The sequence below is a fragment of the Neurospora tetrasperma genome (assembly GCF_000213175.1).
Source record: "Neurospora tetrasperma FGSC 2508 unplaced genomic scaffold NEUTE1scaffold_3, whole genome shotgun sequence".
NCBI lineage: Eukaryota > Fungi > Ascomycota > Sordariomycetes > Sordariales > Sordariaceae > Neurospora > Neurospora tetrasperma.
This window is the reverse complement of record NW_009799101.1, coordinates 4,221,935-4,246,357: the sequence shown is the minus strand read 5'-3', so window position 1 is coordinate 4,246,357 and position 24,423 is coordinate 4,221,935. Positions and strand designations below refer to the sequence as shown.

Genomic DNA, 24,423 nt, shown 5'->3' with positions numbered 1-24,423 from the left:
CTCTTTCCCCCGGCAGAACGCAGGAGTGCATGATGGATATTCAGCCAACCACTCTTCACCCACCCCCACGTTAGTGCTGGGTACTGGCGAGACAGACAGGCGGGAATTGGGAACCCGAAGGATGGGGAAGATCGATGATCTACCGCGGCGTTGGGCATGGGCAGATGTTTACATCCACTAGAAGGCCTGTCGTCTGTGTCATGGTAGTATCCAAAACATGCGCAACATGCTTTGCCAGGGGGGGGGGCAACGAGCTGTCATGCTGTCAGCAGCTGCGGTTCTGCGGCTTCCGCAGCCCTCTTCAAGGAACACACCCTCAAGAGGCCGGTGTAAGGGCCAAGTGTTGTCCTATTGGGTGGCCGTCACTTTGTGGATGATGCCAATATGCAGCTTCCATACCAGGATACAACGCGACCATTGAGGACTAAGGGGGTTCTGTTTAGGGCAAGTAAACACCGGCGTCAGGAGAAGGAAAAAATATTTGCAGACACTATCAGGAGCTGTGCAGTAGGCTAGTCCCCAAAACTAGTAGGAACATGGGCAATATTGCCCGCTTCATAGCACTAGACAGACGGTTTTCAAGGGCAAACAAATGATATCAGATATGTCGTAAGGATCTTCTGCGACTCCCTCTTACCATTGACAGCCAAACAAGGGACGTGTCTCTTTTTTCACTTCGCGGGCGTAGCCGAGCTTCCCATGAGCCCGCCGACGACAGCCCTTCCGTTTTGGGAACGCCGTGCAGGCCTCGGCTCGGCGGGAACCATCCGCTTCAACGGCATCAAATCATGAGTGGGCTACAGCGCTGCCGATTCGTCGTGCCTTTGCTTGTTGGAACGTTGGGGCAAGGTTAATACCGAGTTCCTGGAATCTGGGACCTGAAATGGTTTGCACGAAGTTTCCTTGTTATCGCCACACAATTGTCCCGGTCGTTGGCAAATGAAAAAACATCAGGGGAAGCTATCTCCAATGAAGGCCACTAGCTAGACTACCTGAAATGGAAGGAGATTAGCATACGCAGTAAATAGCGTTCAAGCAAAGCATTGGGATGAAGTATACGGGGCGAGCAGTTGTGTTGCAGCCTTGTTGTCGTGCGCAGCCTTGATTATCTGGTCTGATATCTCGGGCTTGATACTACGCCGGTTTCATGCCCAAGCAATTGGGCTCCCCTTTGAGCCTCCTCACTCGTAGGCCTTGGGGGTGAATCAGGGAGGTACATCGGTCCCGTTGATGCTCGTAATAATTGTCGTTTGATGTCTGTTGTTGTTGCCGTCATGGTCATCTGGACTCGAAATTTGACATGTAGCACCCAACTGTCAACCAACTGCTCAACCCCGGTGGACTCCATGATATCGCTTCTCGTAATGTTCTTCCCTTTCCATGTCTCTTCTTGCCTTTACAGCCGCAGATGCGCGACATCCATCGATCCATCACGCAAACCCGGAGATTTGCTCATGGAAGCCGGGCCACTAGTTCCTTCCTGAGCTTTCCATCTGTTGTGGTGCCCACTGCCACGATACTCCTGCCCACCCTGCTCGTCAACAATGAACTTGATACACGCCCCAGATCTGAGAAAAAAAATGATTAAGCATTGAGGATCTTTTTGTCCATCGTATCGGCAAAAGAAAAGAGACATTCATCATGGCAACTACTCCCAATATTAAAATGCATACGACAACTCACATCAACCCTGGCTACAACCTCGGGATAGCAAAGTCAACAACAGCTTGTTAATATCCTGGGCATACGCACGTACGTCCCATGTCTGTTTGAACGCAAAGCTGGCAATATCAACGAGATAAACCGCGCTTGTCAGGGGTACGATGTAGTTCTCGGGGGTGGTGGTCTCGCTGCATGGCCGAGCACAGGTCAGGTCATCACTGGAACAGAACTATCCGTCGCGTCGCGTCGGGAGTTGTCCGGTCCTTGCCGTAGCTCTTCGTGGTGGCTGTGTAATCGATAATCGAGAGAGACAATGTCGAGGAGGCAAATGGGTAGGCCGCGTTTGTCCCGTCGGTCGGACCAGTGACGGTACTCGATAGACGGAGATTGAGGGTTCCGAGGATTAGCTTCACTTTCCCGCCCGTTCGTTTCCAAGATTGATATTTCAGCTTGGCTCATGTTGACGGGTCGTCGTCTACGTACCATGTCCTTGGTATTCTCAAAGTCGGTGATGCCGATAGTGTCGTATGCTGCTTGTTTCGAGCGTATTTCTTGCGCTTCGTCGAACTGCGTAGGGGCTCTATCTGGGTTGAAGGGACGTCCGCGGAGGAACTTTCTGCATATTTGCCAGTGATGTTCATCATAGCTGCTGAAGAAGGTTTTAGACGGGATGAAAGCGGGTAAAGGCCTACCAAAGGGTCGTTTTTTCATCATTCAGATCGTCCCGGACGTCTTCGTTTGAGAGGCCTACCGGGTGTTCAAGGGATCCCCGGCTGTGGCAGAGCTCCAGAAATGCGTCAAGGACGCCTGCTCTTTGCTTGGTGAGACCCAATGCAAGAGGCGACCTGACAAGGCTCCGTACTTCCATGGTTCTAGATGGCTCGTGTGTAGAGGTGTGTTGAGGTTGGGCAAATAGCCAGATTTCGCATTAACGATCTTCTCCTTTCGACGAGAGATGCAAGTGAATACAATTCTCCAGTTACCAATATGTCCGGTTGATGAAACGCTCAGTGCCTCATCCTCCATACAAGTTTCAATTCTCTTCCAGTTACGACTATAGGTATGTTCCAGCTGGACGTCAGAGGCTCCTTTTGGCTGGGGGATGTGGGAGATACAGGATATCTGGCAGCCGCCGGTTCGGCGTCATCCAAGACATAATGGAGGAGTCCGCCCCCACGGGAAGATAAGTGAGGCATTGTGCTGCGTAACACCTTGTGGCATTCCAATTCGTTTATCAGGTATCCGCATCCTCCATCGCGTGGTGTAAAGGGGAACACTCTGGATTCCGGACCCTTCTTAGGGCGGCGATAGAATTGTTAATACCGGTAGCTTGACCCATCGTGGGTTCTTTATGCGCTTTCTCGGTTGCTCGTCGCTTTTCGAATCGCTCATCCGGTCCGGGATTCTGACTTTATCACCACTACTTGGCGAGACTGTAAAGTATGAATAGCGTTGATATTTCCGCATGATTCCAAGGGATCCCCTAATGCCCAAAACGAAGAGTTTCATTAAATCATTGGTGGACAACTGAAATCAACATCATCATTAGGGTACCATCGCCATAACGACAATTCTGCCCTGTGATAACCCAAGTTGTCCAAGCCGTGGAAAATTCGGTAGTCCTGCCCTTGACCAAGCCTGGGCGCCTTCGACTGGTGACACATATCCTTGAGTATGCCTTTTCGCATGACGTGTGGTTGAAGTAGCGAAGGACGACGCATTGGCAAGCTCCATCGCCGTCTCTTATCCCAGCCAGAGAGAAAGATATCGAACGTGCAACCATCTCAACAAACAAACAAAAAAAAAAAAAAAAAAAAAAAAAAGACGCGTTCAGCCTCAGCAACAATGAAAACATCCCACCAAACCGCCAAGCTCGGTCGGAAACAGATCCAAGCAAAAATGATGTCCCAACTCATGCAATCCGACCTCATCTGCGCCATTGAAGCGCGTACGTAGACATCTGTCAAAAGATGCTAGAAACCACCATCAAGGACAAATCCACTTCCCCCTTTTCCAACCTGGAAGAGAACCTAGCTTGAGTTCAGCATTGGATTTAGCTCTTTAGAGGGTATGACATCGACTTCGCCAATGACTCTTCCCGGGACTTGCGACAAGAGCTGTTCGCTTATGAGCCTATATTCTGCCAACTCTTTTGAATCTTTCCATTCTAGCTCTTCCTTGATCCATACAAAGCAGTCGTGCCACTTACTGTAAAGATCGAGCATAAGTCTGTCATCAGTGTCCGCAAACAGCCGCTTTCCTGTTCTCATAAGTCGCCATGCTGCTATGATTTTCACAAGATAATCCGGGGATGCCTCGCGTGACACAGAGGAAACTTGGACAAACAACTCAGCCAACTCGTCTGCACACTGAAACTTAACGAGAGATGTCCGTCTGCTACGAAACAAGAAATCCATGAGCCTGACGAAATTGGTGGTCCATCCAACAGCATCATCAAACCACTCATATATAGCCGTAGAATGACGCGTGCAATGTGAAACACCTCCCATCCTGTCAGACAAGGCCTTGGTCAGACTATCGATTGAACTCTCCAGATCAATACACTGAGTGACTTCGAACAGCAGTTCCCAAATCGTGGGTTGAGAAGTTAGGGCAGCGTAATGAAAAAGCGGTTGCAAATCTTTGACTTTCGCCTTGCCTGCAGTTGGATGCTGGAGGATGTGCTTGAGTTGTTTCAAGGCGCAATTCTGGAGCTTTAGGTGTCTCCGACGTAGATCACCTCGACACATTGGACAAATTTTCCGGGCGTGCCAATCGCTTCCCGTCTCCTCTTTCTCTTTGTAGATATCAGTGAACCTTCCATCCCCACCACATAGGTGAGATGTGGATAGCACGATATCAGCATCATGTCGTGCTAAGATTGCCCGAAACGTGTTGTCCAGCTTAGGTTTTCCGATGATGAACCCTAGAGGTGACAGTCCAGTAACAGGCGCAAGGTTTGGTAGATGGTAATATCTGTTGATATCGACAGCTTTTGGCACAACAGTTGCCGCTGCGATATCATCATGTCTTTGCAACGCCCAGCCCAAAAAATAGTCTGAGAGGTTTGGCAAAATACGGATGAATGTAGCGAAGTCCACAACCTCGGGCAAGGGACGGGCAGACGGGTCATAAGCCTCGTTGAAGAGTAAGAATGAGATGGTGTGGCATATAGCGCGGCCCAGCGAAATTTCGTAGTCTGGGAGAAGGGCGCTGCTGGCGCGAACGTCTGAAGCAATGCCAAGCAAGGCATAAATGTTGTCCCGGTGATCGGTCGCCTCACTCGTCCCAAACTTGAGGAGGAGTGTCTCAAGAGTTTGCTTTTCACCCCACCAGCTCTCTTTCCGGCGAAACCCCGGAAGGATGTCTAGAACTGCTTCGATATGAGGGTCCGGTTCGAACCCCAGTAGAAAGGGCAAAAGACCGAAGCCTTGGCTGGACATTGCTTTCGAGCCGCACAATATCGTAACCTTATTTGCGCTGGCAACCTCTTGAAGGATCCAAACTCTTCGAAACCAAGGTCGGTCCAGTATCTCTTCCAAGGAACTGCGACGTCGAGCAGTGACTTCCTCTTTGTACAGACCGGTCTCGTCAGCAGTGAACGTGGTCCAGGAATCGATCCAGCTCTGTTTGTGTTGGGCTCCTGGTTGTTGCCGTGCTTGATAATCCCACCGTGCAGTGGTATTCATGAGGAAATCAATTTCGAGGTTGCTTGGGCCAAGCCAGACCATGACTCGTTGGGCACATTCATAGATAAGTCTCATTTGCCCGACCTGGTGGCCTTTTTCCTTATCGTTACTCTGGTCTATGCAAATGGCGTCAATCCACAAGACTCTGTCCTCATAGGTCTGCCGTAGAGCGAGGAGGGACATGTGAAGGTTTTCCTTGACAAGCGACCTCCGATCATTGATGACGATTTCACAAGCGACGGGAGAATCGCCCCAGACATATGACAAGGCTTCATAGGGTACACCCTCCACCTGGTGGAGGAAGGTTTCGAAGAGTTCGCACTGAATGGGGTCCCGGCGATTTCCTCTCAGGAGACGAACCAGTCGAATGGCATCGGTAGACAGGTCGATCCGTTGGTGCTTGTACTGATTCCCATGGTCCATCGCGGCAGCTCGAAAGGATGTTTTCCAACTCAAGTCCGGGGCCAGGAGCGCTACTCGTGGTAGGGTCGTGGGTCGGCGACGTGGTTCAGAGTAGAGGGTGTTGGTGTACTTTTGAAGAAAAGAGTGGGCGAGGTCGATGGTTAGAGTAAATAAGCTGACCAGCTTTAACTGCGCTGTTGAAAGCCCAACGTGGCGGGGGCGGTCTGATGTACAGCCATTCATGGCTACCTCCTCACAGCCTTCTTCCCAAGCCATGATGCTTGTTTGTGTGACAACATCGAGCCTTTGATTCGCATGGAGAAAGGCCGATACTCATCGTAGCAGAGCCTACCTCGAATAGTCATGTTAACGTATCGCTAGAGTGTAAAAACATGAGGAGGTGAGAAGGAGAAGTTGAAGACATTTCCAAGCCTCATTCCATCGTCGAGATGTCTTCAATCATGCTTGTGTTGGTGGTGAGCAGAGTCGGAGTTTCGGAGGGATGACATGTTTTTGTGAGACTTCCGTCGAGGCACCAATAACGGGGATGGCTTCACGCAAATGGTTGATTTCAGGACAGAAAATGAAGGGAGTGGATGTGCTTGGAAACAGAAGAGAAGGAGGTAGGTGATGACTGCCAAGAACTTAGTTAACAGTGTCGCTGCTGCGGTGGAGTCAAAGAAGATCACTAGATCCACTGAACGAGCACCTCCCCGCGTAAAGGGTCCGTGCTATCGCCATGGCTAGACCACGATAGGCAAGGTACAGCCCGTCCCTCCCTTGTTGTAAGGAACAGTGCGATAAGCGCATCAGAGAGCGCCAGGGAAAATAAATTTAATTTAATGTTTGCCCATCACTTCGCCGGCCGCTCCACCTTTACACTGTTGCTGATGCTATTCACAAGTCGCTTACTATCAAAATGGCCGCCGACGACACACCACCTGTCCCTCCGCCAGCAGCCGCTGCTGACCCTGTTGTCGAGACCACAAATGCCGAATCCAATGACACGGCGGACAATGGCGACCGAAGCGACAGAGGCCAGAAGAGAGGACGAGGCCGGGACAACAGAAACCCAAACCGGGACAGGAACAACCCCAACAACATCAAGACGGGCGGCTTTGGGAGCAACAAGTATGAACAACCACCTGACATGTGCTCAAATTCGTTGCCACAGGCGCCTAATGCCGACGCTGACTAGGCTGTAGAAGAGACTTCCTGAGCAAGCGCGACCAGGTTCAAGACAACCGTGCTGCCAAGCGCCGCAAGGTGATTGACGGAGCCGCCGACGGCAACAGCTACATGAGCATCCCCTTCTCGACCGACGAAATCGCCGCCGAGGAACGCCGACCCAAGCGCAAGGTTGCCGTCCTGATCGGCTACGCTGGCACCGGTTACCACGGTATCCAGATCAACCACAAGGAAAAGACCATCGAGGGCGACCTGTTCGCCGCCTTCGTCAAGGCCGGCGCCATCTCCAAGGCCAATGCCGACGACCCCAAAAAGTCCAGTCTCGTTCGATGTGCCCGTACCGACAAGGGTGTCCACGCTGCCGCCAACGTCCTGTCGCTCAAGCTGATCGTCGAGGACGAGGACATTGTCGACAAGATCAACAGCCACCTGCCCGACCAGATCAAAGTATGGGGCATCCAGCGTGTTACCAACGGTTTCAGCTGCTACCAAGCATGCGATTCCAGATGGTACGAGTACCTCATGCCCAGCTACGCTCTTCTGCCGCCACAGCCACAAAGCTTCCTCGGCAAGAAGATCATTGATGCGGCCAAGGAGAAGGGTACATACGACGAGTACATGGGCAGACTGGACGACGTCAAGAACTTTTGGGAGGAAGTCGAGAAGAACGACATCCAGCCCATTCTCGAAAAGATGGATCCCGAGATCAGAGCCGAAGTCATTCGCATTCTGCACGACACCGCCGACCAAGAACTCACCGACGACGGAGAGCCCTCGAAGCCCAATACCGATGTAGCCAAGGATGTTGAGATGAAGGATACCCCGGCGGAAGAGAGCACGGCCACCGAGCCCGCAAAGGACGGCGAGGCTGCTACCACCGAGGCCACCACCGAGGCCACCACCGAGGCCACCACCACCGAGACCCAACCCCCCGCCGCCAAGGTCGAAAGAGAGTTCACCCCCGTCGAGCTCGCTGTCCGCGAAGTCAAAGCCGCCTACGTCGCCGCCAAGCGTCGCTACCGCGTGACCGCACCGCGCCTCGAAAAGCTGCAAGAAGCGCTCAACCAATACCTCGGCACACACAACTTCCACAACTACACCATTCTCAAGTCACACACCGATCCCTCGGCCCGTCGTCATATCAAGTCTTTCCAAGTCAACCCGACGCCCATCCGCATCAATGACACCGAGTGGCTTTCTCTCAAGGTGCACGGCCAGAGTTTCATGATGCACCAGATTCGCAAGATGGTCGCCATGGCCGTCTTGATCGTACGGTGCGGCGCGCCCATGAGTCTTGTCAATGAGAGCTACGGGCCCCGCAGGATTTCTATCCCCAAAGCGCCTGGTCTGGGTCTGATGCTGGAGAGGCCGGTGTTTGATGTGAGCAACAAGAAGTTCAAGGAGTTGGGTAAGGAGCCCATTGATTTTGGCAAGTGGGATAAGGAGATTCAGGCGTTCAAGGATGAGCATATCTACAAGAGGATGTTTGAGTTGGAGGAGAAGGAGAATTCGTGAGTATCCCGAGTTACTCTCTTGAACGTGGGAAAAGTACTGACAAGCGGTGACAGGTTCCACCTCTTTTTCAACCAGATCGATAACTTCCGCACGGATTACTTCCTCTGGGTCACCCCGGGCGGAATCGAGGCGTCGCATGAGCGGTCGGATCGCACGGCCGAAAAGATACCCAAGGCTTTGCAGGCTGAGCTTGGAGATGAGGCTGATGGTGTTGCGGAGGATGGTTCATCGAATTGATGGTCCAAACTGTGGGAGGGTGACGAGGGAGTGCGGATAACCAAAAAAATACCATTTCGTTGCAATTAGAAGCGTGCGTAGTGTAGTGTATGGAGTATCTATACGCTAGCTGTCAAGTGTAAAGTGGTTTGATACTTTGACCTCTTCTTGCTCTTTGCGTTGGGCCCCAAAGGGTGCTTCCTGAATGTAACCTCTATCCTTTGATGCTGTGTACACAGTCCTATGTCCTGAATCGTCCCATATCTGTTTCGCTCCAACCTGAATTCTTGTATGTATGTATGCCTAATTTCGCTAGGTTGTGAGCATCAGCTCCGGTGTTTCTTGAATTGGGTAAGGTGTGCCTCATTCATCCTAGCTTCTGAATGCCTCTCAAGACTTGATATCCATCCTGGTCCCGTCTGTGAACACGAAATATGATTGATCACTTTCGGTATCATCATCATCGTCATCAACAAGAGTTGCACCACCACTGTCATCATCATCACCATCATCACCAGTGTCACCACCACTTTCTTCTTCTTCTTCTTCTTCTTCTTCTTCTTCTTCTTCTTCTTCTTCTTCTTCTTCTTCACCACTTCCATCACCAGTTTCACCATCACTTTCATCATCACCATCGCCATCACCACTACTTTCACCATCACTTTCATCATCATCAACAAGCGTTTCGCTACCACTTTCATCATCATCATTCCCACCTGAACCAACGACGCCATCTTCTTTTTCTTTCTCGACCCTCACTCGTACTCGTAGTAGGAAATCCGATCCCAGCGCAGCAACAACCTTCTAAGCCACCATGCCACCACTTCCTCCCAGTCCTCCCAGTCCTCCCAGTCCTCCCGGTCCTCCCGGTCCTCCTGCTCCTCCCCCAGCTGCCGTCAAATTCCTCACCCCCATATTCGGCGTCGCGCTTCCAGACGGCGGCAACCCCCCACCTTGCCCACCTTGCCCAAACTGCTGCTGCTGCTGTAGTTGCAACACACCAGGCGGCGCTCCCACCTCCCCCTCCTTATACTCCCCCGTTCCCCCCTCCCCCAGCAGTATCCCCCTCTTCTGTCCCCTCCACCCCCCCACATTTTGGACGACCCCCTCCCAACACCCCCTCATCTCCCTCTCCACCTCCTCATCCCCCTCTCCCGGTTTACGGAGGGGTCCCACCACCCATAGTTCTCGCATCTTGCGGGTAAGCGATAAAAGCTCCTCGACCGATTGCACCATGCCGTTCATGAGGATGTCGGTCGCCATGGCGTTGTAGGCGGCTTGGCCGACGGACGCGGTGTTGTTAACGCTGGAGGCGCCGTGGTGGAGGAGGGATTGGAAGGTGCGGAGGAGGGAGGCGGTGAGGCGGTTTTCGAGGTCTGTTCCATGTTAGTGAGGGAAGAAGATGAGGGGAGAAAAAATGAATAAAAGAGGGGGGGGGGGACGGGAGGGGGAAAACTTGGGGGGAGGGGGGAAGGAAGCGAAAGGGAAATGGGGAAGGGAGGGGAGAGAGAAGGAAATGGGGAAGGGAGGGGAGGAAGGGAAGTGGATTGAACAGTAAAAGAAGGAAAAGGAAGAAAAAGAAAAATAGAAAAAAAGGGAAGCAAGTCTTCCATACCGAAAAGATCCTCGGTCGTGTTTTGGTCACGGTCCATTTTTGTAGTATGGTGTGGTTGTGACTTCAAGTTGTGAAAGTTCGAGGTAAGTTGGCGGGGAGACCTAGTGAGTAGGTAGGTGATGTTGATTTGTGGGTAAAGCGAGCAGCCGGGCTGGCTGTCTATTTATTGTTTGCTTGCGAGGGATAGATAGTTTGACTAGGTAGGTAGTGATGTGGAATAATCTTCAATGTTCTCGTATTGTTGATATGTGGGAATGGGTTGGCGAATGCTTGATAAGAAGGTTGACGAGTTATGTCCAATTGAGGTTGAGGTTGAGAGGTTGAGTTTGTTATGATTCGTCATGTGGATACAGTGAGGGTGGGAGTTAGGTCACTGTAGGGCAGTGAACGCGCGCTGTCATTTGTCATAGTTTGTACCGTATGGGTCTTGGCATTTGATGTCACCCATCAATCGATGTTATACTTAGCCAACTTCTATCATGATGTTTATCTACTACAAAACCCGCTGTGCCTTGTTGACCCCATCTTCCAGCTCTCAAGTACCGCCTAGCTATTGCCCTTCCCCAACAACACCAAATTCGCTACATTCATGACAGCAATCAGCCCCCAAACCAGCCCCGCCACAATCGTAGTCAACCACGAATTCGCCATTTTGACTCCTCCCTCCTGCTCCCCCCCACCATTATTATTATTATTCCCCATCTTCCTCCCCAACCATCCCCTCTTCGCCGAAAACAGCCGCCTCTCATCCCCCACTGCCTCCTCCTCCACCTGATACCTCGCCCCGCCCGGCATCACCATCATGTACCGATCCCTGCTCGTGAACCAAATCAGCGGCGCCGTCACAAACGGCAACACCACGCTCAACGCCACCTGACTCCCCTGCAACGCGGCATTCAACCCGTCTTTCCCCACCACGGCAGCAATAAGAATAGAAGGCGTGATGCTGATGGACCGCGTAATAAGTCTGCGCAGCCAGGGCCGCATCTTCCACCGCAACGCGCCCTCGCTGACCATTTGCCCGGCAATGGTGCAGACGATACCTGCCGAGACGCCCGACAGGAGCAAGGCAAGGGCGAAGATGGTTCCTGCGGCGGGCGAGATGGAGGACGAAAGCAACGAGTGGATGGCGAAGATGTCGGCGTCGAGGGCGGTGGGGTTTTGGTACAGAGAAGCGCCGGCGACGATGAGGATGGCCGAGTTGACGAAGAGAGCGAAAGTAAATAGGGAGAGGGCGAGTTCGGCGATGGAGTACTTGAGCGAGTGCTTGATGGCGGACTGGGAGGGGACGTAGTGGACTTTGTCGACGTAGTCGCTGTTGGTGTCGGATGAGTTGGCGGAAACGGGTTCGGCAGGGAGGAGACCACGTTGTTCGTCGTAGGCGCGGAGACGGGGTTGGACGATGCCGGAGCCGAGGAAGAGGCTGTGCGGCATGACGGTTGCGCCGAGGATGCCGCAGGCTTGGTAGAGGCTAGTGGTCTATCAGTGTTGTGTTCAAGGGAAGAAAAAAGGTAACATACCCCTGTTGTTCGATCACGGCGCTGGAAGGTAGGTAACCCTTGAAGACTTGGCCGACGCTGGTGTTGGAGATCATGGAGAGCTGGATGCAGAAACAGGCCACTACGCCCATGACTAGAATGCAGACAAAGAACTCAAAGATGCGCAGGCCTTTCATTTGGCCATTCGGGTTGTAGAAGACGAGGATGAGCATGACATCGATAATGGAGAGAGCACATCCTGCGACAAGAGGTATCTTGGGAGACAAGAGATTGAAGGCAATAGCGGTGCCGATTACCTGTCCATTGTCAGTGTTGTACTCTCCTTACTTGCGGACGAAAGACCTACCTCGGCAATATCTGTTGCGATAATGGCAATCTCAGCCAGTGCGTAGATAAAGTAGTTCAGCCATCGTGGAAGAAAGGCTCTGCAGGCTGAGGAAAGGTCCAAACCGGTGACGGTGCCGAGCTTGATGGCCAGACTTTGCAGAAGAATGGCGAATAGGTTACTCAGGAGGACGATGAAAAGTAACTTGAAGCGATAAGATGCGCCAGCAGCAATATCGGTGGCATAATTACCGGGGTCGACTGCACATAGTAAGTATTCCGTAAGTGAGGCTCGTGGTAGGTGAAAGGGACACTCACTGTATGCCACCGAGATCATGACCCCGGGACCCACAAACTGGCCAAAGGTAATGAGGGCATGCTTAATTCGTCCGAGACGGCTTTTTGCTTGCTTGACACTGCCAGGAGAAGGAGCTTCCACTTGATTGGTAGAGGGAGGCTGGCTTGGCTGAGGGTTGGTTGGTGACGACACGGTTGATGAGGGTGTCTTGATCATATCACCGCCAGGTGGTCGATCTCGCTCTGGCCGAGGCAACCCGCCACCATCATCGCCGACACCATCTTGGCGTAACTGGGCCGAGATTCCCGTCCCACCACTCCCGCTTCGGTTTTCTCTCTGATTGACGATTCCGTCCAAGTCTTGGTTCGTCGTCAGATCGGCTGAGAGTGGGTTGGGGCTCTGGTTGAAGCCCTGGCTTTTTCGGGGCTCATCTGTACGCGAAGCACTCGCACACATTGTGTCTCTGATGGATGATTAATCCGCAACTCCGAGATGGTTATGGTGTATCCCGTGAGGTAGTGTAGGTAGGCTTTAGGTATGGTAGGGACAAGAGTGAAACATGAGTGTCTGGTCAATGACGAGTACTTGAACAGAACGCCACTGTAACCGATTCTTGCCGATGTTTCGGTTGTGCTCCCTGTGTCTTTGACACCCTCGCTATTGTAATTCCTCTGTTAATGCAACAGGCCCTATGAGGGACGGTCCAGAGTCTTGGCATCGAAGGGACTTTTACGTACATAGTTATTTACATAGGTGAATTTGAGGTTTTGTAAAACAGAGGTCAATACTGTAAATACTCTCAGGGGTTCGAGGGAGATTGGGATTTGCTACGTCGTCTGCTTCAATAGGAAATGATGCGGAAATGTGTTTTGACTATGGGAGAGACCAAGTGTGAAGATGGAAGTACCCTCTTTCACCAGGTCGGGTAACGTATTGGTAGTGTAACAGAAAGAACACGTTGTTCTCCGGAGAAAACATTCCCTCCTTCTTCTCCAAAGCAAACCGTTTGTACACTACTATGTACACTCGCGTGGTGACTGACTTGGAGCACCTCAGCTGGGTCAAGCACACCGCCAACTGCCGGTATCCCTGTTATGCATTTATGCAGTAGTAGAAGGAGGACGCCATCTTGCATTGAACTAACAATGCACACGTGTACTGTGTAGAAATGTACCCACTTTCACCACGCATTTCTCCAAGCTACAGCCCGGACCTCCACCAACCACGAGACAGCGATCCACTACTCCAAGTATTTAGATATCCACTTTATCACTGTGTTTGTTAGTGAGTATTCTTGAAAAAAGGGAAAAAGAATGCTTTTGCTGATTCATGCGAATCAACGTTATAACATTCAAATATACCCCTCCACCATCTTTGGACCCCTCCAAGATCTTTCCATGGATAGACACGACCTGACTGATCATCTCGACCGGACATCGTTCAACACTCATCCATGCTCCACAGGGCAACCATTAAACAGTCCGACTCTCTGCTGCAGTGAAGCATGGCTACCTAACATATCACTTATCTTCCCATGCTCGCCTTACTCGAGTCGAAAGAGCAATCATCACCGGCATCATGGAATATCACCACCAGTCATTGATACCCCGCGGCAGCATGTCCGTGTTACACTGCCGCGCCCGGGGTTGAACGGGTTGTCAATCCCGATGCCTATCTTTTCACTCGTTGTCTTTGATGATCATCGTTGCCGACTGGTCACAGGCCTCAGCTTTCTTTTTCTTGTGTGTATCGACTTCCACCCTTCCACTTATTCGCGTATCAGAGATGCCAACTTTTACTACATGTACACACGGCAAGAAGAGAAAAGTCTACCGCCGAAATGTAGTAACTGACATCCCACCCCTCCTCCATTCCTCCTTCCCCCCACTCGTCTTGATATACTTATCGCTGTTACCTCCTCAGTGACACCTCGACTACCCAGAGTCCATCCATCTGGCACCGCGGCACAAAGTCATAGCTTGTCACCCCGTCACACTCTACAACCTCGTGTTCGCACGCACTCTGTACTCCCGGGACTTGTTGGCCCTTGAGCTGAGGTGTCGCTTTGACCCATCCTCCCCGTGCCGGTCCATGCGCATTCACATATACTTTATGCTACCACCTTCCGTGTTTGTCAACAACTTACTTGAAACCGGCGTCAACCAGGATGCCTTGGACCCTTGTTGCTCATCTACACTAATGGCCTTGACAGCATTCACCAAATCGCACCGAACTGGCTTATAATCGGAAAAGCAGGGCCCCCCTGGGCACTTCCTCTACTTCCATCTTCATGGCGAGTTCGACATCTACCTTACAACATACCATACAGCAAACTACGCGATAGACAACATCAGCGATTACAATGGGTTGCGGTTCGGGTTGTTGCGCGCCCTCCAAGCGCCCTCTTTCAACCACGCCCGAGGAGGTGCCGACATCTCCACATGGTCGTGGAGACCGAGGGTCAAACACGAATAACAGCTTAGAAGCCACGGCATCTTCGTCCGCAAATGTTGGTTATGGGGAGTATTTTGACGACAAAAGGGAGATTGGCGACAGGACTGGGGATAGAGAGTCGCATCAAGGGGAAGCCAACACAGTCGAGACTACAACGGACAGCTGCCAGGACAGGTGCTGTGGTGGACAGCAAAGCGAGAGGCATTCCAGCAGCAAGAGTGCCGATTATTCTCATCCATCACACTCGGAATCCTCCAGAGACCCGTGTTCAGTATCACACGGCCACAATCACAGCCATGACCACAACCACAGCCGGTTCCCCAATCTCACCAGGACGTTCGGCGCCTTATCCCAAAACATATTCAGGAAAAGTTCCCTTTCCAACAAACATCAACCATCAGAATGTCAACACATTGAACAAATATCTGCCAGTTTTCCCACCACCGATAGCGAATCAGGAACCGCGCGGTCCAGCATAACACCAGTTCAGCCAGGGAGCGGGCAGTCAGACGGTACGGCCGATGTGGAAAAAGGTCTTTCTGGATATGAACATGTCGTCCTCATCATCGAAAAGATGTGCTGCGGCCAAGAACTCCATCAAGTGGCCGCTAACATCAAGGCCATCCGGAATCTCAAAGTCAGCGTGCCACACAAGCAGGTGGACTTTGACGTCAATCTGGGCCTCGCGTCGGCTGCCGACGTCATAGAACAAATTCAAAGGTCAACTACCTGGAAGTGTGAGCGGGTCATCGAGGAAGCATGCAGTCTCGACATTGTCACTGAAAATACAGCCGGGTTTGCCTCAAAACCATTACCGATGGGAGTGGCCCAGGTTTCAATTATCGATAAGAAGATTGTCAGGATCTACTACGACCCCAAAGTCATTGGCGCCAGAGATTTGGTGCAGTCTGGGTTTGGGGGGCCTCCTCTGATACTCGCCAAAAGCTCGGTCGACCAAAACATGACGGCTGGCTGGAAAAACGTTCGTCATTTGTTCGTTATGACGATGCTCTCTTGGATCCTGACCATTCCTGTCCTTGTCCTGGCTTACCTTCCACAATCCGGAAAGCGGATGATTTCGTACGGGTATGCATCCCTAGCGCTTGCGACACTTGTCCAAATTTTCGTCGCTGGCCCCTTTTACCGCGAGGCTTTGAGCCCGCTGATCAAGTCGGGGGCCATCAACATGGAATTCTTGGTTGTGCTCAGCACCACTACCGCATACATCTTTTCTGTGGTGTCGTTTGCCCTTTTGGTATGCGGGCGTCCCCTTTCGACAGGACAGTTCTTCGAGACGAGCACTTTGCTTGTGACTCTGATCATGGTCGGCCGCTTCCTTGCCGCTTTTGCACAGCACAAGGCTGTCGCGTCCGTGTCCAAGGTCAAGTCGCTCCAGTCTCATGACGCCCTTCTTGTTGATGAGGACGGAAGCAACGAGAAGGAGATTGACGCACGCCTGCTTCAGTATGGGGATTACTTCAAGGTTGTTCCGGGTGCCAAGATCCCCACCGACGGCATTGTCGTCGAGGGTGATTCGGAAGTGGACGAGTCCATGATCACTGGCGAGTCGCGCCCAGTTGTCAAGACCGAAGGATCCGAGGTGATTGCAGGGACAGTCAACGGCTCGGGAGCTCTTCGGGTGCGGCTTACGACTGTTCCCGGCAACAACACCATCAGCGTCATCATGACCATGGTGCACAAGGCAAAGGTGGCCAAAACCAAGATCGAGGGTATTGCCGACCGCGTGGCCGGGTATCTCGTCCGCGCTGTTCTTTGTCTGACGGGCATCACCCTGATCATCTGGTGCGTTGTCGGTGTCAAGGTACACAAACTACGTGCTGCCGAGGCCATCGTTCAAGCGCTCACCTATGCCATTACTGTCCTCATTGTCTCCTGTCCTTGCGCTATCGGACTTGCAGTTCCCATGGTCAACACCATGGTCAGCGGGCTAGCAGGAGACAGGGGGATTCTCTTCAAGTCGTTAAATGCCGTGGAGATTGCCCGCACAACATCCCACGTCGTACTTGACAAGACAGGCACCCTCACCAAGGGGGAACTCGACGTCTATGATGTGCATTTCATGGAGAGCGACTCTAACACCTCCAAGTCCCTACTGCTTGGGTTGCTGCATGACATCAAACATCCCGCCGCCGCATCAGTCTCTGCCTATCTTCTCTCTATGGGAGTAACCCCTGAAGTGATCACTCACCAGAAAGCCCTTCCAGGCAGAGGCGTCGAAGGCCACTCACCATCCGGCCATGTACTCCGCGCAGGAAACTCGCGCTGGCTAGGCCTCGAATCCGACCCAACCGTCCAGCGCATCTTATCCCAAGGCTACACCGCCTTCTGCTTCACCATCGACGGTACCCTAGCAGCCATCTTCGGGTTCCACGACACGCTCCGTCCCGAAGCACCATCCGTCATCGCCCAACTCCGCCAACGCGGCATCTCTATCCACATCATCTCAGGCGACGACGACCTCGCCGTTCGCTCCGTTGCTCGCCAACTCGATATTCCCGAGCACTGCATTCGCTCCAGGTGCAAACCCGAAGAAAAAGAAGCCTACATTAATTGCCTCCTCATCCCACCGCCACCGCCACCAGCGTCACCCCGCACCCACTCCTTCTTCTCCTTCCTCAGCCCACCAAAATCCAACAAACCTCCTACTGTCCTCTTCTGTGGCGACGGCACCAACGACGCCATTGCCCTCGCCCGCGCCACTGTCGGCGTGCACATGGCTTCTACCTCCGGATCCGGATCCAACGATAACGTAGCCGTGGCCGAAGCAGCCGCAGACGTGGTGCTTATTCGCTCTAACCTCACTGGCATCTTGACGCTACTGGACATGAGCGAAAAAGCAATGCACAGAATCCAGTTCAATTTTGGGTGGAGTTTTGTGTATAATGTGTTTGCGATACTGTTGGCGGGAGGATTGTTTGAGGTTGTGGGAAAAGGAGGAGGAACAGGGGGGGTAAGGATACCGCCGCAGTATGCGGGGTTGGGAGAGTTGGTGAGTATCTTGCCGGTGTTGGGGGGGAGTTTGACGTTGAGGTGGGCGAGGTTTGCGGGGGATGAACATGTCAAGGGTGAGATTGTGGAAAAGGAGGATGGGGGAGAAAATGGGGGAGAAAATGGGAGTGGGAGTGGGAGGAAGAAGTGGTTTGCTGGGGTGTGGAAGCGAGGGGTGAGGTGACGCGTTGAGGTATTTCTTCTTTTTGACGGATGGTAGTTTTGGATATATACATGGAGGAGGAGACAAAGTAAGAGGACATGGGTGTGGTTCAGGTGGGTTGAGGGGATGCAATCACGTTGGGCATGAACTTTGGTCTTCGGTACTGGTAACGGGCTCTTTGTCGAACAGATATATCACTAGAAGGCATGCGATAATGAACAGGTATTTATTCGGTATGCGTCCGTCCTCTTTGTTTATTGATCCATTTTAACCGTTCGATCCTTCTAACCTTCTTCTATTATCCATTGTAGGTACTTTTTCACACCCTAGCGGTATTGATTTCGTCAATGGTCTGAGTTTATTGTTGACCCATTCGTCAGATCACAAATGTATCTCACCTAGGTATTCTAGGAGGTAAGGCCGATTGATTGCATGTTAAGTCTAGACCATGACCTATGGTAGACCTAAACCTAAACCTAGTACCCACGCCCACGCCCAAAAGAACCCCCCGGACTCCCAGAGAAACTTTCATAGCCACTATCGCGAGCATTGGTGGCGCCATACCCACCAGTACCAGCACCAGCACCAGCACCGCCACTTCCCATCGTACTACTACCCATACCAGGATACATATAGTTGTACCCACCAGCACCAGCACCAGCACCAGCACCACGACCGCCACTACCCAAACGACCAAAAGAAGAAAAAGTTGAAGCAGAAAAAGAAGAAGGAGGAGGAGGCAACCCCGGCTCGATATCCTGGATGATCCTTGCCATTCGATCACGGTACCATTTCCTTCTTTTGTGGTCGGCACTGCTTCCGCCGCCTCTGTGTTCGTTGGACATGGTGTCGGAGGTGTTGTGGCTGGTGAAGTTGGGGTTGGAGTTACTGCTGTCGCCGCTGGGATCGTTCATGTTGTCAATGGTGGTCGGGTAGGAGTGGTGGTGAGTACCCGACTGGGAGTGGGAGTGGGCATGGGAAGAGTGGGAAGAGTGGGCATGGGATACAGAAGAGTGGGAGTGGGCGTGGGAAATAGAAGAAATGCGCATAAGGATGTTATCTTGGACGAAGTAAGTGGTTGTGCGCTCTTTGGGTTCTCTGGGCGGCGGTGGTCTGGGGGTGTGGAGGGAGTGTCGATCGCTGTGGCGGTGGTTGCGGTGGTGGTTGCGGGCGGTGCTGGTGCCGAGGTCGTAGTGGGAGTGATGGCCGCCGCGGTCGCCGTGATTACGAATGGGGAGGTTAATAGCGGACGACTCGGGCGCACCGCGACTAGCACCGAGACCGAAACCACCACCACCACCGTGAGTGGGAAAGGGAACGTGGGTGTAGTTATCATCATCCCCATCATCAAAAGAAAGAGCCATGCCATTATCATCATCACCACCACCACCACTTCCATCCCGAGCACGAATGCCGGCGGTTAGACCAAGGCCATGGCCATGGCCAGCAGCAGCGTGCTCCTGCAGAATGCGTCTGGCTCTGGTACTTGTTTCTGGTCGACGAGCAGAATGACTAGAGGTACCACTCAAAGAGCGGCCTGGGCTGCCGCCGACCGTGGTAGAGTCGAGGTGCTCATTGCGGTGCTGGCGGTAGAGGTCCTGGGGATTATCGAGACGGTGAGTGTCATGGACGAGTTCATGGGCGCTACGGATGGTGTTGCTTCCGGTGTTGGGACCGTCGAAGTGAGTGGTGGAACGGTCGGATCTGTAGGAGGAGGAGGTGGTAGTGGTGGTAATGGGGATGTAGCGGGGGCTGTTTGCAAGGTGAGGTGGTTAGTTACCTCTAATGTCAGTTTTTATTGGTGTTGTTGAGACCCGAGACGGGATTATGTTGAGGTTGAAGAGGAAGGGCTTGGAGAGAGGACTGGTGAGGTGATGACTTGGTTGAGAAAAGTTGAAGTGAGGTCAAGTCGAGGTTGCAGTGAAAGATGAAGTGACGTTGAAGTTGAAGTAACGTCAAAATGAAAGAAAGTTGCCAAGTGGAGCTGATGAGATGAGACAAGACAATGGGTGGCTGTACAGTGATGTGATGGGTAAGGGGGGTTGCGCCTGTCAGCCTAACATTGGGGGCCAAATCGATCGAACGGGTGTCAGACTGATAGGTGGCCAAGACAAGGGTAATGACAAGGACAAGGTCACAAGCGAGTCTTGGGCACAAAGTGTAGAGGTGAAGGAAGTTCTGAGGTAACACTCTTTGAGACGAGCAAGACATGAAGCGTGGAAGTAGGACTTGAGGAGAGCTTGGTATTACCTTTCACTAGTCATTCTCTTCTGTTTGTGACTGTCGGTCTCGGAGAGGCACATATTGCTGGCTGTGTTGGAGATTTGGTGTTGATGTTGTCGTTGTGGACTGGTAACTGTCTGGTTGTTGCGTCGTTGGTAACGGGAAGTGTGATATTGTTGTTGCTGTTGCTGTTGCTGTTGCTGTTGCTGTTGCTGTTGCTGTTGCTGTTGCTGTTGCTGTTGACAACAAAGGTGAAGAGTGAAGTCATTGAGATGGGTAGGACGAGAGCATTTATATATGTTTTCGACCGGGCAATGGAGGCCCTCAGACGACGAAAAGAACCTTGAAAAGGCTTTTGACCATCATGCAAGAATTCAACAACAGCGTCATGGGTTCATGGCTGAGTTCCAGGCAAGCACCCTCGATGTCCAAAAGTCCCTATCAGTTGCCAAGAAAATATGTAGGCCTCATCGTCGAGAGTCCTAACCCCTAGATCCAGATCTTCAGTATACTGATACTGCATATAGTGTTTCTTGTGTGTATGCCTGGCGGCGGCGTTCTCGCTAGAGGTACTCTCAACTGCAAGGCTCCGTACTTACGGTGTTGGGTAAGGGACCGTGCGTGTGACTAGTGTGTGGCATTCTCAATGATCTTCGTGTTCCGAAGGAGGTCATATCCAGTTCACATCGAACCAATCCCGAAAGGGGGTAGAAGGAGGCCCGAAGGGGGGCAGAAAGGAGGGCAGAAAGTTAGGAAAGAAAGCCAGATTCAGAAGAACAATAGGTGGATCTCTCGGGACATGTCCGAACTTCCGGAGATGCAAAGAAGTCCTAAAACGAAGACGGTGCCGGAAGAGGCGCTTGATTATCGTGTGGCTGAGTACTGTGAACCCTTGTTCTTCAACGTTCTGCCTGTGCCTCTCCATGCCTGCCACTTGAGCTTTCATGATATCTCCCGCTATATGACTTGTCAATCGCGATGCTTTTGATATCATATCGCCCGTTAGTGTGGGGTGGGCGCGGCTTGAATCGAGATTTCACTTGCAAAGCCCCTAGAAACTCCCTCTTCGCTCTAGGTCCGTACCTGTATACCACCTCATCAGGTCCAGACCTTCATGGGTGCTCGTGGTGTGTGGCCGTATGTTATAACCGGCGCTTGTTGCAACATCCTATTGGTCTGGCGTCTGAGGGATCCGGGTCACACATGACCTACCATTCAACCCTGTTCGCTTGTTAGCACGAATGTTGACTGCGGACTTTACGCTCTACTGTTTGTCAGACAAAAGGGACACTGACTGAAGCAGCCAAAGTCTCTTCTTCAGCGAAACTTTTTATCTCCGACGATGGCAAAACCGATTTCCTCGGGCATTTAGAAACATGATCCCTCAATCAGAGCAACCGGTGCTCTCCGTGTTTACACTGGGTTCCATGCTCTCGGTAGCGCAAATGTAACGTGGGGAATGTGAAGCTCATGCTCCCCTCCTCGTAGTTCAACAGGGCAGTGGTCAAAGAACTTGACATTTCACTTGATGTGCTCGAGGACTGGGCCGGATCGTGCAATTTCCATCACCAAGCCCCCGTATCCACGCCCGTTGAGACGCCAAGTGTTGAGAAATTGGTCCAACTTTCCTGGTTGTGACAGATGTTCCTGAACCCCTTGCCCCGAGTGATGAATTCCCAGATAAACACCGTCATTCGTCAAACTGGCAAGCTCGCCGGTTGAAGCCCAACCCCACAACGCTCGCCAAGCGGACGAGGCGTCGATGGGTGCCTCTTTTGGGCTTTCCTGGCCGTCCAAGTGATCGACACTCGAAAGTGGTCCGCGGCCCTTCCAAGCCCGCCGTTGTGATGTTATGGAATGACCCTTGACCCCCGCCATTCGTCACCATCCCGTCCCCGCCGTCGCCTTGATCTCATCGAAGATCAAGATGATGTTCAAACCATCCCAGGATATCCTGGTGTCCCGCCAGCCCTACAGATGGGTAAGGGTTTGGCCTCTGACGATGTTTTTTTTTTTTCCTTTTTTTTTTCCTTTTGAGACTAGAAGAATTGAGATTTGTTTCGATCTTTGTTCCTCAGGAAAGAAGTTCTTCGTTTTGTTCAATTGATCCTTCCTATTCGCGACTCAAACTCTCAGCAGGAACGTACCTACGACATCTGCATTAGACAGTCGTCACATACCTGTCGAGCAGCAACTGACACCGGATACTCCCTCGTGCATCCCGGGGTTACAAGCAAGAACTGCCAACTCGGTCGAGAACGCAAACCATTTCCGTTTTGGGTTCCAGACTAGGCAAACACCTGCACTCTAGACGTAGACTATACAATGCCGCAAGAAGGCGCAAGGCGTTTTACCACTCATCACTCGCATCACCCAAGCCATGCCGTTTGAACACCACTGCCGGTTAAAATATCTCCCGCGTTCACTATGTTCCCGCAAGGTGTGTACATGTAACCTTTCTCATGCAAAAAGCACCAGGTTCTCGGCCAAGGCAGAATAGCCTCACCACTCACGTACTTCCCCTGGCAGACAGGTACCTCTCGAATGTACCCAATCGCAACAAGGTGCCGCCGCCATGCTTTCCAATCTCAATCAATATTTCCTTTCTTTCCATTTCCCTCTCCCATGGAAGGGTCCAGCCCGTCCCACATATGAGCAAGCCACTATCACAAAAGTATTTGGAATTCCTCAAGCTTGGCTTGATGCAAGTCTTCAGAGTCTCTGGAGCCAGTCAACGTCGCCCTAGCACCCCTACACCCATCCTCAAGCCATCCAACCTTCCGCATCACCATACGGCGCCAACCGCCTTCCCTCCTGCAGATTATTGAATCCAGAAAACCGGTCATTGGGCCTCGCTTCTCCAGAGTGTGCCAACAGTGCCTCTTTACACCCTCCTGCAGGACGACTGAATCCAGAAACCCGGTCATTGGATCCCGTTGCTCCAGACTTTTAAAGACTTTGTCGAAAGTGCCTCTGTTCTCCTACCCAAAGTTGCACCGTACGTATCTGTACCCCTCAGCCACCTCTTCTTCTCCGCTGTTGCGTACCTGGAAATATGCAGTACATCGTGATGGCCAGGCCGCTACAATTCATTAACGACCACGAAGGACCGGACCGTTCATCCTTTTATGGACAAAAGAAGTTATATGTACAGTGACCGTGATCTCCACACTACTAACGCCCCGACGCTATCACCAATGATTGTGACTCTGAGGCATGCATAGGTTTTAAGACGGAAATAAAGTCCAGTTCTAATTTGTCTGTTGGTCTAGACAAAATATCTAAAGCTTTGTTGGATGTAGAAAAGCGTTCAGTTAGGCTTTCTATCGGGTAATGCTGTGAGACTCACATCTTCCAGTCTTGGAGGCCTTGAAGGAGACGGAGAGAGACATGAGAAACCATCCATCAGAGGCTTTCATAGCGTCATAAACCTTTATCATTGTCCCATATCGCATTGAACGGAGGACAGTTCCTCTTTTTGAAAGACTGAAAAGAGCTCCAAGCCTCCTTCTCTTTCCAAGTCTATCAGCAGTGTACACACTCCGCCGTGCTTCCACCTAACAAGGCAAGAACCAACCGCCAACCCCAATTACCTACGAACGGCCATCGCTACTCCCCGATAGGGAACTCTAAAGCACGTTATTCACCCCGCCTGGCAAATAGTATGTATTAAATTCGGCAACCGTAACCTCGGACCTCCGAACCTGCATACGCAACTGCAAAAGTGAGCTTCGCTCGTACAGAAAGGATGACTGGTTACAAGGATGAAAGCAAATGGACAGGAAACCCAACCCGGGCCCTGCCAACAGCTACTTGAACTACTGTATCCCCCCTCTCAAATTTCTTCTCCTAATACTCAACTAAATTTTGGTAGTTATATTGTACACATTTTTCGCTCATCAGACTTATCTTCCGCGCACACTCGGCCATCACAGCACGGGTGGTCAACAGGGCAGCGGCCTACTCATCGGTTATTTCCTTCTTGCTTGAACTCGGTATTTCCCGTCGAAATCAACTGTTTAGCGAGCTACTTGTCGAGCTTTTCGTAGTACTTGCGAGACTAGCTACGCGCAGCCTTCACAACAAGAGGCTTGGCAGCCCGAGCACCTTTCGCGAGAAATTTCCCTCCAAGTATGTTTCTCGCTTACTATTCAACTCTCTACTTT

At 51.8% G+C, this 24,423-nt stretch overlaps 7 protein-coding genes across 7 annotated transcripts; 2 read left to right on the top strand and 5 right to left on the bottom strand.

The window, feature by feature from the left end:
- Positions 1 to 1,114: 1,114 nt before the first annotated feature.
- Positions 1,115 to 2,858, bottom strand: NEUTE1DRAFT_122576 (uncharacterized protein; the record flags this gene model as incomplete). Its single annotated transcript, XM_009853061.1, has 6 exons — positions 1,115 to 1,257; positions 1,757 to 1,850; positions 1,893 to 1,948; positions 2,146 to 2,308; positions 2,355 to 2,542; positions 2,691 to 2,858. 6 exons carry the CDS (start codon positions 2,856 to 2,858, stop codon positions 1,135 to 1,137), a joined length of 792 nt encoding a protein of 263 aa, XP_009851363.1.
- An 834-nt stretch (positions 2,859 to 3,692) lies between these two features.
- NEUTE1DRAFT_42181 (uncharacterized protein) lies at positions 3,693 to 5,774 on the bottom strand (the record flags this gene model as incomplete). The annotated part of the gene is made up of 2 exons (XM_009851991.1): positions 3,693 to 3,839; positions 3,960 to 5,774. 2 exons carry the CDS (start codon positions 5,772 to 5,774, stop codon positions 3,693 to 3,695), a joined length of 1,962 nt encoding a protein of 653 aa, XP_009850293.1.
- An 892-nt stretch (positions 5,775 to 6,666) lies between these two features.
- On the top strand, positions 6,667 to 8,824 carry NEUTE1DRAFT_64057 (uncharacterized protein; the record flags this gene model as incomplete). The annotated part of the gene is made up of 3 exons (XM_009853060.1): positions 6,667 to 6,884; positions 6,959 to 8,452; positions 8,510 to 8,824. 3 exons carry the CDS (start codon positions 6,673 to 6,675, stop codon positions 8,691 to 8,693), a joined length of 1,890 nt encoding a protein of 629 aa, XP_009851362.1.
- Positions 8,825 to 9,239: 415 nt separating this feature from the next.
- On the bottom strand, positions 9,240 to 10,386 carry NEUTE1DRAFT_64056 (uncharacterized protein; the record flags this gene model as incomplete). Its single annotated transcript, XM_009853059.1, has 2 exons — positions 9,240 to 10,048; positions 10,288 to 10,386. The coding sequence occupies 2 exons, from the start codon at positions 10,322 to 10,324 to the stop codon at positions 9,477 to 9,479; spliced, it is 609 nt and encodes a 202-aa protein (XP_009851361.1).
- A 317-nt stretch (positions 10,387 to 10,703) lies between these two features.
- NEUTE1DRAFT_146721 (uncharacterized protein) lies at positions 10,704 to 12,864 on the bottom strand (the record flags this gene model as incomplete). The annotated part of the gene is made up of 4 exons (XM_009853058.1): positions 10,704 to 11,758; positions 11,808 to 12,082; positions 12,133 to 12,371; positions 12,429 to 12,864. 4 exons carry the CDS (start codon positions 12,862 to 12,864, stop codon positions 10,834 to 10,836), a joined length of 1,875 nt encoding a protein of 624 aa, XP_009851360.1.
- Positions 12,865 to 14,770: 1,906 nt separating this feature from the next.
- Positions 14,771 to 18,269, top strand: NEUTE1DRAFT_146720 (uncharacterized protein; the record flags this gene model as incomplete). Its single annotated transcript, XM_009853057.1, has 1 exon — positions 14,771 to 18,269. One exon carries the CDS (start codon positions 14,771 to 14,773, stop codon positions 18,053 to 18,055), a length of 3,285 nt encoding a protein of 1,094 aa, XP_009851359.1.
- A 174-nt stretch (positions 18,270 to 18,443) lies between these two features.
- On the bottom strand, positions 18,444 to 20,337 carry NEUTE1DRAFT_122570 (uncharacterized protein; the record flags this gene model as incomplete). The annotated part of the gene is made up of 2 exons (XM_009853056.1): positions 18,444 to 19,786; positions 20,285 to 20,337. The coding sequence occupies 2 exons, from the start codon at positions 20,335 to 20,337 to the stop codon at positions 18,511 to 18,513; spliced, it is 1,329 nt and encodes a 442-aa protein (XP_009851358.1).
- Positions 20,338 to 24,423: the final 4,086 nt, after the last annotated feature.